The 16,416-nt window shown below is 44.1% G+C and overlaps 2 protein-coding genes across 3 annotated transcripts in view; one reads left to right on the plus strand and one right to left on the minus strand.

Moving 5' to 3' along the window:
• Positions 1 to 584: 584 nt before the first annotated feature.
• Positions 585 to 13,955, minus strand: dnajc5ab (DnaJ (Hsp40) homolog, subfamily C, member 5ab). The gene is made up of 5 exons (XM_061074027.1): positions 13,780 to 13,955; positions 3,188 to 3,364; positions 2,075 to 2,288; positions 1,115 to 1,286; positions 585 to 1,001 (listed from the first exon to the last, which is right to left on the minus strand). The coding sequence occupies exons 2-5, from the start codon at positions 3,292 to 3,294 to the stop codon at positions 904 to 906; spliced, it is 591 nt and encodes a 196-aa protein (XP_060930010.1). The 5' UTR covers positions 3,295 to 3,364; positions 13,780 to 13,955; the 3' UTR covers positions 585 to 903.
• Positions 13,956 to 14,012: 57 nt separating this feature from the next.
• Positions 14,013 to 16,416, plus strand: part of LOC133004566 (proteasomal ubiquitin receptor ADRM1-like) — a 5,982-nt gene continuing 3,578 nt past the window's right edge. For both annotated transcript variants that reach the window (XM_061074028.1, XM_061074030.1), the window contains exons 1-3: positions 14,013 to 14,136; positions 15,447 to 15,664; positions 16,014 to 16,130. In XM_061074028.1, coding sequence (XP_060930011.1) covers positions 15,455 to 15,664; positions 16,014 to 16,130 — 327 coding nt within the window. In that variant the 5' untranslated portion in view covers positions 14,013 to 14,136; positions 15,447 to 15,454. The remainder of the gene's footprint in view (positions 14,137 to 15,446; positions 15,665 to 16,013; positions 16,131 to 16,416) is intronic.

Here is a 16,416-nt window from a genome sequence, read left to right on the forward strand (position 1 = left end):
TAAGAGTAACTTTCCACAGAGTCTGGATGTAAACAAACTCGCAGCTGATGTTCAGCCGTCTGTCGACTGACGACTTTACAGCTGAAACCTCGTTTGGTTCACAAGTCAAACGAACCCATAAGAGTTATTTAAGTCTCTCTCACTTCCCTGGAGCTTTGGACTGATGGATTTTAAAGGTCGACCCAGAACCTGCTGGAGCTGCTGGAGCTGCTGGAGCTCACAGCAGGGGGCAGATGGTTTCAACTGATGTTCATTTGATCCTGAATCAACTCTCATCTCAATTGAAATCCTCTTCACAAGCTGATAGTCATCACTCAATAAAATCGTCTGATAAAACTGTGACAAACACGACAAATCGTTTCATTCAGACCAGAGGAAAAGTTTGTGTCTCATGTGTGTTGACCTGTATCTGAAAAACTGAAAAACTGAACTCTGTCTCCTTCTCTCTTTTTCTCCTTCGCTTCTCTTCTCACCTCAGATTGAAATTCAGATGGAACAGTTTGGGCTGAACTGTCAGAGTGTGTGTGTGTGTGTGTGTGTGTGTGTGTGTGTGTGTGTGTGTGTGTGTGTGTGTGTGTGTGTGTGTGTGTCTGGTGCAGATAAGGGCTGAACACAATTCTGGAGTTGAACAGTATTTGAATATTAACAAACCTCAATATGATTCAATATGTATTTTGTATTTATCTTATAAATGTCTTTGCTTTCAATTTTATTAAAGAGATCATTTAAAAATCTGACTATAATTTGAATATTAAAAAAATAAGAAGGGAAGTCTAATAACAGCCCCACTGCAGATGTTTGTGTGCAACATGTTAGTGTCACGTTGTGATACTTGAGCGGGGGTCAGGTCACGTGTGCTCTTAGCATGTGCTCTTAACGTGTGCTCTTAGCGTGTGCGTGTGGTTAGTAGGCGTCGGTCCGGTAGCTGTGGTGGGCGTCGCCGGTGAGCTGGGTGGTTTCTGTGGCTGAAGACGGCTGCAGGACCACGGGCTCGCCGCCACCTGAGGACAACACACACAATCAATACACACAACACACACAATCGACACAACATCGACGTGAATCACAAACACACAAGTTACGAGTCTGAAGGAGGAGGCCCCCCCGCCCTCACCTCTCTCGTCAGCGGTCATCTGGGCCTCCAGGTCCTCGGGGGACACGTAGAAGTCGGGCTCCTGGTCCATGGGAGGCCGAGGTTTACACTTCCCACAGCAGCAGTTACAGCAGCAGCACAGGCAGCAGCAGAAGTAACAGCCAGTGGACAGACAGCAGAAGACAAACAGGGCCTGAGGGACGAAGAGACGTTCACACAGGACTCAGCACAACACCACGTTGAGAGGATTTATAATAACAGTTTAGACTTTTCATGTTTCTGCATTTTAAATTCATGTTGTAGTTCATTTTCACAGATTTAATCTTCATAAATCTTCCCTGCTCTGTGGCCTGTGCTACAGCGTAGAATGTTATTAAACAAACATACAAGAAATACGATAAATAATGTGTTGAATTTGATGGTGAAAATGTATTTAAAGTTAAATATTCATTAATATCGTGTTGTTTTAATGGTAAAGACCATTTTCCTGTTGTAGGGGAACAATTGTGTTTGATTCCATGAGGAAGGTTCAACTGCTGGTTGGTGGATTTATAATAACAGTTTACACTTTTCATGTTTCTGCATTTTATATTCATGTTATAGTTCATTTTCTCAGATTTAATCTTCATAAATCTTCCCTGCTCTGTGGCCTGTGCTACAGCGTAGAATGTTATTAAACACACATACAAGAAATACGATAAATAATGTGTTTAATTTGATGGTGAGAATGTATTTAAAGTTAAATATCCATTAATATTGTGTTGTTGTTTTAATGGTATAAACCATTTTCCTGTTGTAGGGGAACAATTGTGTTTAATTCCATCTGGAAGGTTCAACTGCTGGTTGGTGGATTTAAAGAAGACTCTCCGTGGACAAGGTCACATTCCATATGAATGAGAAGCAGCGGAACACGAGTCGCTGTGTGATCGGTTTGTTTTGGTTTCATGAGGAAGCTTCAGCTGCTGGTTCAGGGTGTAGTACCTTGGCCCACCAGCTGGACAGGACAAAGTAGGTGTTGACGTTCTCCTCTCCGAACTGCTCGGCCACGTACAGCCCCAGGGAGCCGTACTTATCGTAGATGTTCTTCTTGGTGACGTCCACCAGGATGGAGTGGGCGTTGTTGATTTCCTTGAACTTTTCGGCGGCGTCTGGATTGTCCGGGTTCTTATCCGGGTGAAACTTTAACGCCAGTTTCCTGTAAGAAAGAAAGAGACACAACACTGAAACCCTGACAATACGACAACTTCCTGTGGACAAATAATGACACACACACGTCTGCAGGTACACTGGTGCACATCTGGATAAATGTGTGTGATATGGATCCATTGACACTATGCAGATGCAAAAAGTAAACGTACAATTTAAGTTAACACATGACTGGAAATTCTTATAAAATCCTTTTAACTTAAAGTTGTTATGAAGCGATTTTAAAAGTTGTCATAGTTTAATGAGCTAAAAGAATACTTATAGTTTTCAGTTGTTGATATTGAACGAGACAGAAAACCGGACACATAAGTGATAAAAGCTTATTAATGCAGAGACGGTCTTTAAGCAGGAAGGAGAAAATGAAATCAACGTTTCACATCTTTAACATCACACTCCTCCCTGTCCAAACACACCACAGACACACACATCAAGGGATGTGACTAACACAACAGACACACAACCCACACACACTCCACCCCGGACTGCAAAGATTATTCTTGCACCGTTTGTAAATATGCCTTGCTCTATTCTCTGTATATAATGATTATGATAATGTTTTGTAAATTTGTGTGAATGAAAATTATTAATATTGTTGTTGTTTTTGCTGCTTTGATGTCGTTACTGTTTCTATTGTTATGAATCTTGACTGGAGAGAGAAGTCTATAACTTCACTGCACCTGAGAATAATGACAACAACCTTTAAAAGCTACCTAAAGGTCAATATTCAAATATAGTTTTAAATGTTTTACTTTATATTTGCATCCAGAGACACATCATGAAAAAATAAATCCTCCACCTGTCAATCTTTAAAGCAACTAAAAGCCTCTGCCGCCCCCTGGTGGTGCTCAACAGAACAACATTACAGATGGAGTTGCTCCGGACGTGTACCTGTAGCATTTCTTGATGTCGTCGTTCGTGGCGCTCTTCTCGACGCCCAGCACCAGGTACAGAGATTCTCCGGAGGTGGAGAGCGTCCTTTGCCTCTGCTGCTCCATGGCCTCTCTCTCTTTCTCTCTCTCTCTCTTTACTTCTCTCACTCGCTCCCTCGTTCTCTCGGCCTCTCACCTGTCAGGGACAAAGAAAAACAGAAGAAACAAAAGAGCTGATGAGTTTGATCTTTGACCACGGACACTGTCACTCGTTGCTTTGAGGAAGGCTCCCATTGAAAAATGTCCGCTGTTTTTCCTCAATTTACGAAAAACAATAAGCTTGATATTTGAAATAAAGACACAGTGAGAATCCAACGACTTTCTCGAAAGCACGGATATCTTTTTTATTGGTGAGAGTTTAGAAACGTGACCGTGGGAGCGAGTTAGAAAAGTACGACTTCAAGGCTCCTCAAGACATTTTCATGGAGATGCACCAGGTGAACTACAATTAAAAAAAATGATTACATCCAAAAGTTGAGCTTTTTCATTTTCTTATTACTAAAAATAAAAGTTTTCATTTCAGTAAAAAGAAACACTGACACGTGTAGTATTGGACTAATGATGAACCAGTCAGGCTCCAGCTTTAATCTGAAAGGAAACACAGAGAGAACCCAGCGTTCTGACCTGAACTGAACTCTGGATTTTCTTCTGAGGGGCTGATTGTGATTTGTTTCTTCTGTCACTTCCTTGTAAAAACGAGTCCAAGTGAGAGAACAGAAGGAAATGTGTGGAAACTTAAGGATCAATTCAGGTCAAGGTAACTTTGTTTTCCAAAGTGCTCCAGCTGTTCTCTGTTGAAATACTTGTGATTTATGAGTTGTGGTTTTATTGAACAGAATGAGCCTTGAAGGCAAATCGAGGCAGAAGGCTGATGAGATGAATGTGAGTGATTATACATGTTTCTACAGGTCAGAGAATGATCCAACAGGAAGTGAGATGTTCATGTGCAGCAGGAATCACGATAAGCTTCTTGAACCAGAATCACTAACACACCTCACACACCCAAAGACCAGGAGAATCAACTCCAGGCAGGATGAACACTGGTTAGAATCCCTGTGGATGAACCGGGCGTTAAAAATCTGATACTGAAATAATTTGATATTTCTGAATAAAATAGTGGAGAACAGAATCCAGGTTTGTAAATCCCCAGTGTGAGCTGTGAACTGTCTGATAGAACCTGTCAGACAGCAGGTGTGTGTGTGTGTAGGTGTGTGTGTGTGTGTGGGGGGGGGGTTAGCAGGCTTACAGACCACACTAAGCCACTCAGCTCCACAGACACTAAACCAGACTCACACTGACTTTAACAACAGACAATAAGAAGCTGCCGTCTTCACAGAGCTCCTCCTACTCTCTGAGGATTAATAAATTAGCCAATAATTTCTAATGATGATTGATGATGGTCACACTAGAGCCATGTTATTCCATGTGTGTGTCTGTGTGTGTGTCTCTGTGTGTACAAGGATAATCCTGAACACACAAAGGATGTGTGGATTAACACAGTATTTACGGAGACACACACTTTGACAAACACACTGTGCACGATATGATTCATATGTTCTGTTCAGTCTAATATCGAGTTATCAAAAAACAACTTAACACTGAGTGAAATCCTAATTGTGTGTCCACTATAGGGCAGCAGATGGGTGCTATTGCCATGGCAACCCTACAATGCTTCCGGCTCAAAACACACTGATTTAACACCTCCCTGAAACAAACACACACACACACACACACACACACACACACACACACACACACACACACACACACACACACACACACACACACACACACACACACACACACACACACACACACACACACACACACACACACACACACACACACACACACACACACACACACACACACACAACTTTGCCTCGGATTAACCAGTCCCCACACTGGTAAACCTACCACCTGACTGGGATTAACCAATGAGAGCGACTTGTCAGTATGCCAGGGATTATCAGTGTGTGTGTGTGTGTGTGTGTGTGTGTGCACCGAAACTCGGTCTATAATTCAGCAGCCAATGAGATTTAGAGAAAGTCAGATTCACCTGAACCAACAAGGTGTAAAGAATGAACACACACTGCAGAGAGGATGACACCATATGGTCTGTGACATAGTGTGTGTGTGCGTGTGTGTCGGTGTGTGTGTGTGTGTGTGTGTGTGTCCGTTTGTGTGTCTGTTTGTCAGCAGCATTACACACAAACAGCTGTGACTTGGATCAGGAAAGAACAGAACGGCAGATCCAGGAATTTGTTTGGCTTTCTTTACCATCGTAGAATAATTCATGGATCTTGATGAAAATAATCCAACATATTGTGTTGTGTGAAGTTTGGTGCAGATTGATTGAATTTAAGGGGCGGGGCCGTCCTGGGTGATATTCCAGTTAATGCTGGCAAAACCAAACAATTTCTAAATCCATTAATCTGCTGATTAATTAACTGATTATAACCAAATGCTCGTCGCAGTCTCCTGGAGCCGAAGCTGAGATAATGAAACATCTTTTATCAGAACAGGGCAGTAAGTCTATTATGATGTTTAAACATGAATAAGCAGCAATATTAACATCATCAGAACCATGAACACAAGCAGTGAATTCACAATTCATGATTCACAAGTCAAGAATATTTAAAATTTCTTAAATATTGACTCGTTGGTTAATCAACTATTTGTTGCAGCGTTAATCAAAATATTCTACAGATTATATTCTCAATCAGTTTTTAGATGAATTACTATGAATGTTTTAGAATCCAGCAAAATGAATACCTGACAAATCTTTCATGCTAAAATCTGAAATATTCAGTCACTAATTCATGTATATTAATCTTTCCCCTTCCTGTGAAGTACTTACGTTTTTCCCACCTTAATTTTCAACCGGTCTCAACTCACTCGTCTCACTTCAAGTGAAACTAAATGAAAACAGAGTCAAAGATCCTAAAAGACGCAGAAACACTCTCTCATGAAATTCAACAGGAACAAAACCAAGTGTTACTGGTGACGACTGCACCCAGGAAGAAAGAAAGAAAGAAAGAAAGAGTATTTATAGAACCCAGAGAGATCACATGATGAAAAGAAGAAGAACATCAGTGACTCTGCAGCAGTTCAGCATCTCCTCCTCTGCGTTTAGAACTCAGGTTCTAGAACCAGACGAGATCTTTCTCTGGACCGAAGGGTGAAGATTCTTCTCTCATCCAAACCCAGAGACCCAGTCAGCTCAGGGTCAAAGGTCACTGTGTGTGTTCATATCTGATGATTAATATTGTCTCCATAACTAAACATAATCAAACAGCTGAATCTCTGTCTGTGTCCTCAGTGTAACGTCTTCATTAATAACTCATGAATACAAGAGCAGAGACGGAGGCTGTTTATAGATCTAGTTAATATAGATTGCAGCTTTACAGTATTGGTTGTAGATAAAGTACAGTACCTGTGTGTACAGAAGTCCTCTCACATATTTAAAATTAATATACACATATATAGATATATATATGTTGTTTACAGCCTTCATGTTAGTTTCAAGCACAACTCTGAAGTCAGGACACAGTTTCACAACTTGAGAAATCAAACCTTCTGAGGATCATGTGAGCGCAACTGACAACTGGTCAAAATCTGAGGAACTTCCTCCCACGCAGACATGAGACTTCGTGTTCAAGAGACAAAAACATGTTTTATGATTCCACCGTAACCTTTGAGACGCCTGAATATAATAAATTCATCCGTGTCCAAGTGATTCTCCGACGTTCCTGAGAGATCCGATCCAGAGCAGAGGTCACAGCGACCAACATCATGTAACCAGTTCATCTGTGAGTTCAACTGAACACTTCCAGCTAATATGATGAAATCCTCTGAAGGCGTTGTTGAGATATGGTTTTCATAAGAGGAAGATGAACTTGTGTAAATCACTCGTTCAACAGACTGCAACACATCATGTGTCTCCAGTAGGTTTTGAATAGAGGAAGCTACACACGTCCTCTTATGAGTTTAAAGAGAAATGTTCTCTAACGGGAAAAACTTCTTTCAGGTCACTGTGAGGTCACTGAGGGGTCACTGAGTTATCTGAGGATTTCCAGATAATGTCTCTTATCTTCACCAGAGGAAGGTCAGCAGCACTTCTAATACATGATCCATTCAAAACTATCATGAGGGGCTTTGTTGTCCTCTAGAAAAGTGTCAAACAAATCTGGAAATGTCTTTGTCATCGTCTCCAAAAGCCTCAGTTTCTGTTAATCCAGATTAAAACTCAACTCTAGAGCTTTTAGGTGAAAATGTGACCAGCTGCCTCACCGGTCTGTATAAATCAGGGTTCATACACATTTTGACCAATGGATTTCCATGACTTTTCCATAACTTTAAACCAAATTTCCACGACCGAACATTTTGTGAAATCTCCTCAGCTGCTAACATCTTCACTGTGCTGCGTTCAGGGCAACTCGGATATTCCGACCTCCTGCCACATAGTGAACATGCAATAGTTTTTATCGATTAAAAAAAATGTCATTTACGAAATTCTTAATGATCAATTAATCGATCGTCTATTAATTATGCCCATCCCTAAAATGAACGACATGAAATTATGAATACAACAAATTCCCATGACTTTTCCAAAACTTTTGGGAGATTATTTTTTCCATGACTTTTCCAGGCTTGGAAAAACACATTTTAAAATTCCAGGACTTTTCCAGGTTTTCCAGGGAACCCTGATGAATGGACCAAACATGGAGTGAGAAACGTGTTGTTCCATCTTAAAGACGACTTCGATCCAGTGACGCTGCCAGACTGAGCTCTGTGTCCCAGGGGGAGCGGGTCGGGGGGGACAGATGTCGGGGGGGACAGACGCCGGGGGGGACACACGTCGGGGGGGACAGACGCCGGCGCTGTCGTGTCCTCACTCGTGTGATCCTGGAAGGCCGGGACGCTTTCTGAAAGTCACACACTGAGGGAGAGTTTGGTTCAGTGTCAACAACAACAGCCTGCTACACAACAACCTGCAGCGTCTCTGTGTCAGGGGGCTACACAACACTGAGACAATAACACAACAACACAACAACACAACACCACTCTGCTCTCATTCATTCTGAGCTGTTCCTTTTCCTCATTGCTGCTCAGCAGGGGAGACACGGATCATTAGTCAGCATTGTTGCACCACCAGCTGCTGCCTGTGCACACACACACACAGACACACACAGACACACACACACACACAGACACACACACACACACAGACACACACCTTGTGCCAGGAGGAAAGTATACATACGCCTGTGTATCCATTTGTGTATTATTTATTATTGTGTTTAATGAGCAATAGGCTTTTTTCAAAACAACATCAGGTTGCAAGATTATCAAAAGATTATTAAATGACCTGCTCTCTCTCTCTTTTTCCTCTTCATCACTTCTCCTCCCTCACTCCTGTCATCACCCTTTCCTTTCCTCTCTCTCTTCTTCCTCTTCATCACTTCTCCTCCCTCACTCCTGTCATCACCCTTTCCTCTCCTCTCTCTCTTCTTCCTCTTCTTCCTCTTCATCACTTCTCCTCCCTCACTCCTGTCATCACCCTTTCCTTTCCTCTCTCTCTTCTTCCTCTTCATCACTTCTCCTCCCTCACTCCTGTCATCACCCTTTCCTCTCCTCTCTCTCTTCTTCCTCTTCATCACTTCTCCTCCCTCACTCCTGTCATCACCCTTTCCTTTCCTCTCTCTCTTCTTCCTCTTCATCACTTCTCCTCCCTCACTCCTGTCATCACCCTTTCCTCTCCTCTCTCTCTTCTTCCTCTTCTTCCTCTTCATCACTTCTCCTCCCTCACTCCTGTCATCACCCTTTCCTTTCCTCTCTCTCTTCTTCCTCTTCATCACTTCTCCTCCCTCACTCCTGTCATCACCCTTTCCTCTCCTCTCTCTCTTCTTCCTCTTCATCACTTCTCCTCCCTCACTCCTGTCATCACCCTTTCCTTTCCTCTCTCTCTTCTTCCTCTTCATCACTTCTCCTCCCTCACTCCTGTCATCACCCTTTCCTCTCCTCTCTCTCTTCTTCCTCTTCTTCCTCTTCATCACTTCTCCTCCCTCACTCCTGTCATCACCCTTTCCTTTCCTCTCTCTCTTCTTCCTCTTCATCACTTCTCCTCCCTCACTCCTGTCATCACACTTTCCTCTTCTCTCTCTCTTCTTCCTCTTCATCACTTCTCCTCCCTCACTCCTGACATCACCCTTTCCTCTTCTCTCTCTCGTCTTCACTTCTCCTCCCTCACTCCTGACATCACCCTTTCCTCTTCTCTCTCTCTTCTTCCTCTTCATCACTTCTCCTCCCTCACTCCTGACATCACACTTTCCTCTCCTCTCTCTCTTCTTCCTCTTCATCACTTCTCCTCCCTCACTCCTGTCATCACACTTTCCTCTCCTCTCTCTCTTCTTCCTCTTCATCACTTCTCCTCCCTTACTCCTGTCATCACACTTTCCTCTCCTCTCTCTCTTCTTCCTCTTCATCACTTCTCCTCCCTCACTCCTGACATCACCCTTTCCTCTCCTCTCTCTCTCTTCTTCCTCTTCATCACTTCTCCTCCCTCACTCCTGACATCACACTTTCCTCTCCTCTCTCTCTTCTTCCACCTCCATCACTTCTCCTCCCTCACTCCTGTCATCACCCTTTCCTCTCCTCTCTCTCTTTCCTCATTAACGTGTCACACCGTCGCCTTTTACACATTTTCTTTTCTATATTTTCCTCTTCACCTTTTTAACATCTTCTCCTCAAACGTTTCCTTTGACTTCTTCCTCCTCATTTCACCATTTAAATTGCAATCATATTATAGGACGATCGTTTCCTCTTGAATAAGATCATTTCCTGGGATAAATACATTACAAATACAGCCTTACAGCCTATTTTTGCCAATAAATCTGTGGAATATAGAGGACAGACTTAGGGGATCACGTTCCTGTAATATACACTAATATTAAGGCAGAGTAAATACAGCACTTTACACAAACACACAATCATAATCTCTCCAGCTCTTTCCATGCAGCTCAGATTTGAGCTGCTTATGAACACAATTATTATTAATATTAAAGAGCTGGAAACATGTTGAGATTTCAACGCAGAGCTGAATAACAAACATTTCTTGGTTTCAGCTTTTAAAAAGTGTGAATTTATCACATTGCATTGTTTTATATCATTGCATTTGATGTGTGAAAGACCTTTGCATTGATATTTTCACTAGTTTAATGAGCTAAATCAGGGGTTGGGATAAGGGGCAAGCTATACAAATGTAAATCTAATGGAGGAGGAGATGGAGGAGTTGGCAGAGATGGAGGAGGAGGAGGAGATGGAGGAGGAGGAGGAGGAGGAGGAGATGGAGGAGATGGCAGAGATGGAGGAGGAGGAGATGGAGGAGGAGGAGGAGATGGAGGAGGAGATGGAGGAGGAGATGGAGGAGGAGATGGCGGCTGCTGGGTTCAGTGTCAGCAGCAGTGACTCAAGGTGAAAGCAAAACTGTGAGTCAAGTGACCTTTGACCTACTTCTTATACCGTGTGGTGGTCAGCTGAGCAAAGTAAAATAAATATGATGACTTAAGCTGCTTCTTCAAATAATGCAGAGACTAAATTAAGCTAACGAGGGGCCATGATTTAGGGCAAAGGTTACTGACTATATATATATACAAATTAGACACACAGACACACACACACACACACACACAGACACACACTTTCTCTCTCTCTATCTCTCTCGGCACAGACAAGCACAAAGGTCAATCCAATTCATTAGCTACTGTCTGTGATGCACTAACGTTCTCAATGGACTTCCACTAGCACACACATGCTAACGCTAACGCTAACAGGGCAGCGGAGGTCACCACAGTAATGACCTGAAGTCTGCTGAGGTCCAAACAGGAAACAGGAAGTGGGACAGCTGCACGTGACCGAGTTTCAACATTTACACCGTCACGCCCACAGGACATGTGACCAGTCTCATGACCGAGGGAGGGGGGGGGGGTGAGCTGTGGTTTGTCTGGTTATGATTAATATACATGTGGGTGAGGAACCAACTGGTTTATTTACACGTTTTGTTGAACAAATATTCAATAAACCAACTTGGGATTTAAAAACAATCATATTAGGAGAATACTTGCTGCATTTTGTTGTGGCACATCTACAATATGTTTGGCTTTCATCACACAATAGAAGATATTGGATGTTGCCTTGATCTATTTATTATTACAAGGATGTTTCACACGTTTTTGACAAAACAATCAATCAGAGAAATTACTAACTGATGGAGCTGGTACCAAGTGCAGTCGGCCTTCAGACCTGTGATCTGCATCCAGCTCCCTGGAGAAGAACTCTCCTCAGAAGAATAAAAACACCTGAACACAACAACAGGTTCAGTCCGTCTGACGTGTTTAAAACTCAGGTCCTGCATTCGTCAGCGACTGCTTTGATTCTAATGTCGGAGCCTGAATATGAACCCTGTCATGACAGAATCTAAACATCAGAACCAAATACCAGAGTCCCAGTAGGAATCCCAGCTGAGGGGTAAGTTTAGGTTTTAGGCGTCACAGCAGAGACACGGACAGGAAACGGTTTCACAGGCTCCACAATAAAGCTCCAGCAGCTCAGACTGAAGAGAACAGGTGAGATAAATTACACTGGTTTCAAAATATGTTTCTTAGGGTATGTAGTAGTAATATTTGTTTCCTGCTTCTCAAATATGAGTTTGATAACATCTGCTGGCTCTGTTTCCTGCCTTGTGGATGTGAAGAGTCTCTAAGCTCAGTTAAATGCACCATATCAATAAAATGCATTAGTATAGATTAAGTAATTGATCCAGTCTTCAGATAGATAATAATATCCTTCAGATATATTGTTATTGAAAGTAAGCTTGAGAACTCTCAGTGTAACTGCTGCAGAGATGATCTCCCTCTCTGACCCACGACTGTCATCTACATGTGACCTGATTTGAAGTGACTGGTTTTTAAATGAGTCACTGATGACCGCTCGTACCAGAGCTCGCACTGATGACATCACTTCCCATCACCCAGTTCACGCAACCCGGACACACACCAGCTGACTCACACAACTATAGGATTTGGTCTGATGTGTCTTTAGAGACTAAACCGCAGAATGAAACTCATGTGATTGTTGTGTTAATGTAACGAGCTGGAGACACTGTCACATGTTATAGATGAAACCTGAAGCCTGTGGGTTCCCTGAGGCTGAAGAACTGTCCTCTGAGTGTCTGGAGACCACCTGGAGACCACCTGGAGACCACCTGGAGACCACCTGGAGACCACCTGTCCCTGATCCCATCTGGACACAGACTGGGGGACAAGGTCCTCAAGTCACTGGAGGAGGTGAAGGCTCCAGGTTGTGTAGTGTGATCACATGAATCCAAAGGTAAACACAGCAGGTTGTGTCATGGAAGTGGATTCACACACACACACCACGTCTGAAGAATGAGTCACCAGCTGTTTCACTTGTGTTTGATTTGGCTCCAGTGTGTTGTTGAACTTTCATTTTTCTGTGAACTATCGTATTCATAATGCTCATCACATGTAAGAGGTGGTCCTCACAGAGCCAGTTGACCAGATCCCAGTCCACAGACACACACACGCGCAGACACACACAGCAGCTCCTCCACATCCAGTCCACACACACCAGTAAAGAGACCTGACCCATTAAGAGCAACACAATGGGAATGATTCAGTTTCAGTTCCCTGCTGAGATTCTGCTCGTCCGCTGGGACCGAAAACAAGACAACAAGGAAATCTTGGTCCCTCGCTGGGATCCAGACTCGATCCAGACTCGATCCAGAGTCATGTCCTGGTGTCTCCTCACTTCACAACAACACAATAATCCACAGGAGGATCGGTTCTGAACCCTGATCCCTGCAGGAGGACCGGGTCTGGATCAGGTCTGGACCCTGATCCCTGCAGGAGGACCAGGTCTGGATCAGGTCTAGACCCTGATCCCTGCAGGAGGACCGGGTCTGGACCAGGTCTGGACCCTGATCCCTGCAGGAGGACCGGGTCTGGATCAGGTCTGGAGCCTGATCCCTGCAGGAGGACCGGGTCTGGACCCTGATCCCTGCAGGAGGACCGGGTCTGGATCAGGTCTGGACCCTGATCCCTGCAGGAGGACCGGGTCTGGATCAGGTCTGGACCCTGATCCCTGCAGGAGGACCGGGTCTGGATCAGGTCTGGACCCTGATCCCTGCAGGACTCCGTGGGTCGTGACGGAACGGGAACATACCGGTTGGCTCGGGAATCAAAGCGGATAATCTCTCACACACACACTACACACCACAAACACACACCACACACGCACTACAAACACACTGTCACGCACAAACACACACTCAGACTCACTCTCACGCAGACACACACTAACACACTAACACACTTTCACACTAACACACTAGCTGTCACGCACGGAGCGGGCGCCCGCTCTGAACACGGCAGCTAGCACTTAGCACTTAGCATGCTAACTAATCCAAGGGCAGTAAAGCTGGGAGCTGTTAGCTGCTAGCATGTCGAGCTAACGGTGCTCGCTGCTCACCTTCCCGCTCCGGCTCCTCTTCTTCTTCTCTGGTTCTCAGCGGGGCGTCACGCCTCTCGCACCCGGTCGCGCTGCTCGTTCCGCCGGTAGAAGAGTCCGGTCCACCGGGAGAAGAGTCCGGTCCACCGGGAGAGGATCACGGAGGAAGCGGCCGCACCGGGAGGAACCAGCTGTCAGTCACGGCTCAGCGCTGCGTGAAGCCCCGCCCCCTAGGCTGCTGCGTGCGCGCGCCCGCGACCGGAAGCTCGTGACGAGGAGCGGCGCGCAGAAGAAGAAGCAGAAGAGGAAGAAGAAGAAGAAGAAGCAGCAGCAGCAGAAGCAGCAGAAGAAGAAAAGAAGCTAACGAACCACCTCGAGGTTTGTGAAGCTCCTGATTGAAACTTCTCAGACCTTCTGATGTTTGATCCTCACGTCGAGCGGCTCTGCGGGGTTCGAGCCTTTGACGCGACACGTCACCAGACCCTGGCCTCGGGTTAGCCTCGTCACGGGCTAACGTTAGCATTGACTCAGGCTAACGAGCTAGCGGCTACTTCCGTTAGCTTCGGTGTAAATCGCGTCCCGGCCCCAAACAGCTGCTTAGTGTTTTAAACTTGTAAACGATGTTTCAGAGACTTTCATTAATCTCACTTCCGGTGTCGGCTCCAGATCAAACAGACCCAGGACCAGTGAGACCGAGCAGCTTCAACACGGAACAAGTGGATTCAAGTGTTATATTTACATATTTAAAAAGCAGATTAACTTGTTACTATGGGCTGAATCAGTGTAATCACTTAAATTACATAAACAAGACATAAAGTTTCCTTTGATCTATGACGTCTGACACTGCAGGAGTGGAGTTTTTTGTTGACGGCTCAACATCAAAGGATTCATGGTCCATTTATGTCCGAGATACAGAACCTAATGTTTTAATGGTGTGTAGTCACACTTTGACACCACGCCACGACCACACCCTGTGAGGAAATATCGATCTTTGAATAGGTTTGTATCTCCATCTTGTTGTGATGACACTCATCTCTATTTGAAGTTGAATTATGTAAGCCCTGATACAAGTACCTCAAAGTAAAAATGTGGAATATGGCCAGTAAATGCAAAATAGCAGGCTGCCTGTTTTTCCAATTGCACCTAAAGACTTTTTTGTTTGTCTGGTCATGATTCACCTATGTATTGATTTTTGTGAAGATCGGTCAATGTGAACACATTCCGGGGGTCTTGCCCATTGAAAATTCCTCCAGAATATGTAAATTTTCACCATTTTCTAACTTTCTGCTAATTTTGGTAAGAATTTGAGCAAGTTAAAGCCTCTAAAAGCCAATTAATTTGCCTGAATAATAATAATCCTTACATTTTCAATAGGGCCTCACCTTTCAGTGCTCAGGCCGTAATTAACCTTAAATCAGATCTCTCTAACTTTATCAGCCAACTTCTACATGTATTTAAATGTACACTAAATTCGTCTTTGTATGATGTTTGTGCTTAATTTTGTTTCATGTGTGAATCTGTAATTAATAATACTCATTAAACTACATTCAGATGTCAACATTCAATTTTGAAGTGTTGGATTTTATAACTTAGTTTTAAACTTAAACCCCCACCCCTCATAAGCATGTGTTGTAACGTGTGTGTTTTGTGCAGTAACATGTCTTCTGTTTGTGTTTGTGTGTCTGCAGATCTGAAGATGTCTTCAGGCGCTCTCTTCCCCAGCCTGGCCAGCGGCACCAGAGGAAGCTCCAGCAAGTATCTGGTGGAGTTCCGAGCCGGGAAAATGACCCTGAAGGGAAACGTGGTGACGCCGGACAAACGCAAGGGCACGGTGTACGTCCAGCAGTCGGACGACTCGCTGATCCACTTCTGCTGGAAGGACCGGACCAACGCCAACCTGGACGATGTGAGACACGTTAAACCACTTCCATGTACATTTATATCTGTCTTTTGTCCACTTGAAACTTTCAGGAAATTCCCACCACAGCTTGATATTTAGAAATTATGGTTTCAGATTCACAACACTTTGGTCAGATGACTGTTCTTTAGACATTCCACAAATACCACAAATAACAAGGGCAGGGCGAACCCCAAATTGTCCCTTTGCTTGTTTCTCCTCATTCTTTCTATTCGCACATGAAATATCTTTATTTTACAGCTACAGTTCTTTTTTGCATCAGCCCAGCTTCACCTGAAGTCCTCCCCTGTCTCACGAGTGTCTCATGTTGTCTCTCATGTTGTCTCTCCTGTCCCAGGACCTGATCATCTTCCCTGATGACTGTGAGTTTAAGCGAGTGAGCCAGTGCACCACGGGACGCGTCTATGTGCTGAAGTTTAAAGCCGGATCCAAGAGGCTGTTCTTCTGGATGCAGGTGAGAGGAAGAGGCTCCTCCTCCTCATCAGACTGGAGAACAGCTGTTTCTGTTGGTCTCCAGCAGCTGAAGGTTCACTAGTGGACAAATGAATCCAGAGGGAATGGGAGTGATGAGTGAGGCAGACAGAGGTTATTACACCGTGATGACAGCGTGACTGTAAACAGAGGATTCAATATTTATTTTGTCCTTTATGTGATGTTTGTGTTTCTCAGCAGATGGTTGGACAAGTACAGACGTGTCATTAATAATCAGTTCCACCTGATTTAACATTTCATTTTCACAC

This window comes from Limanda limanda, chromosome 7 (assembly GCF_963576545.1).
Source record: "Limanda limanda chromosome 7, fLimLim1.1, whole genome shotgun sequence".
In the NCBI taxonomy this organism is placed as follows: domain Eukaryota; kingdom Metazoa; phylum Chordata; class Actinopteri; order Pleuronectiformes; family Pleuronectidae; genus Limanda; species Limanda limanda.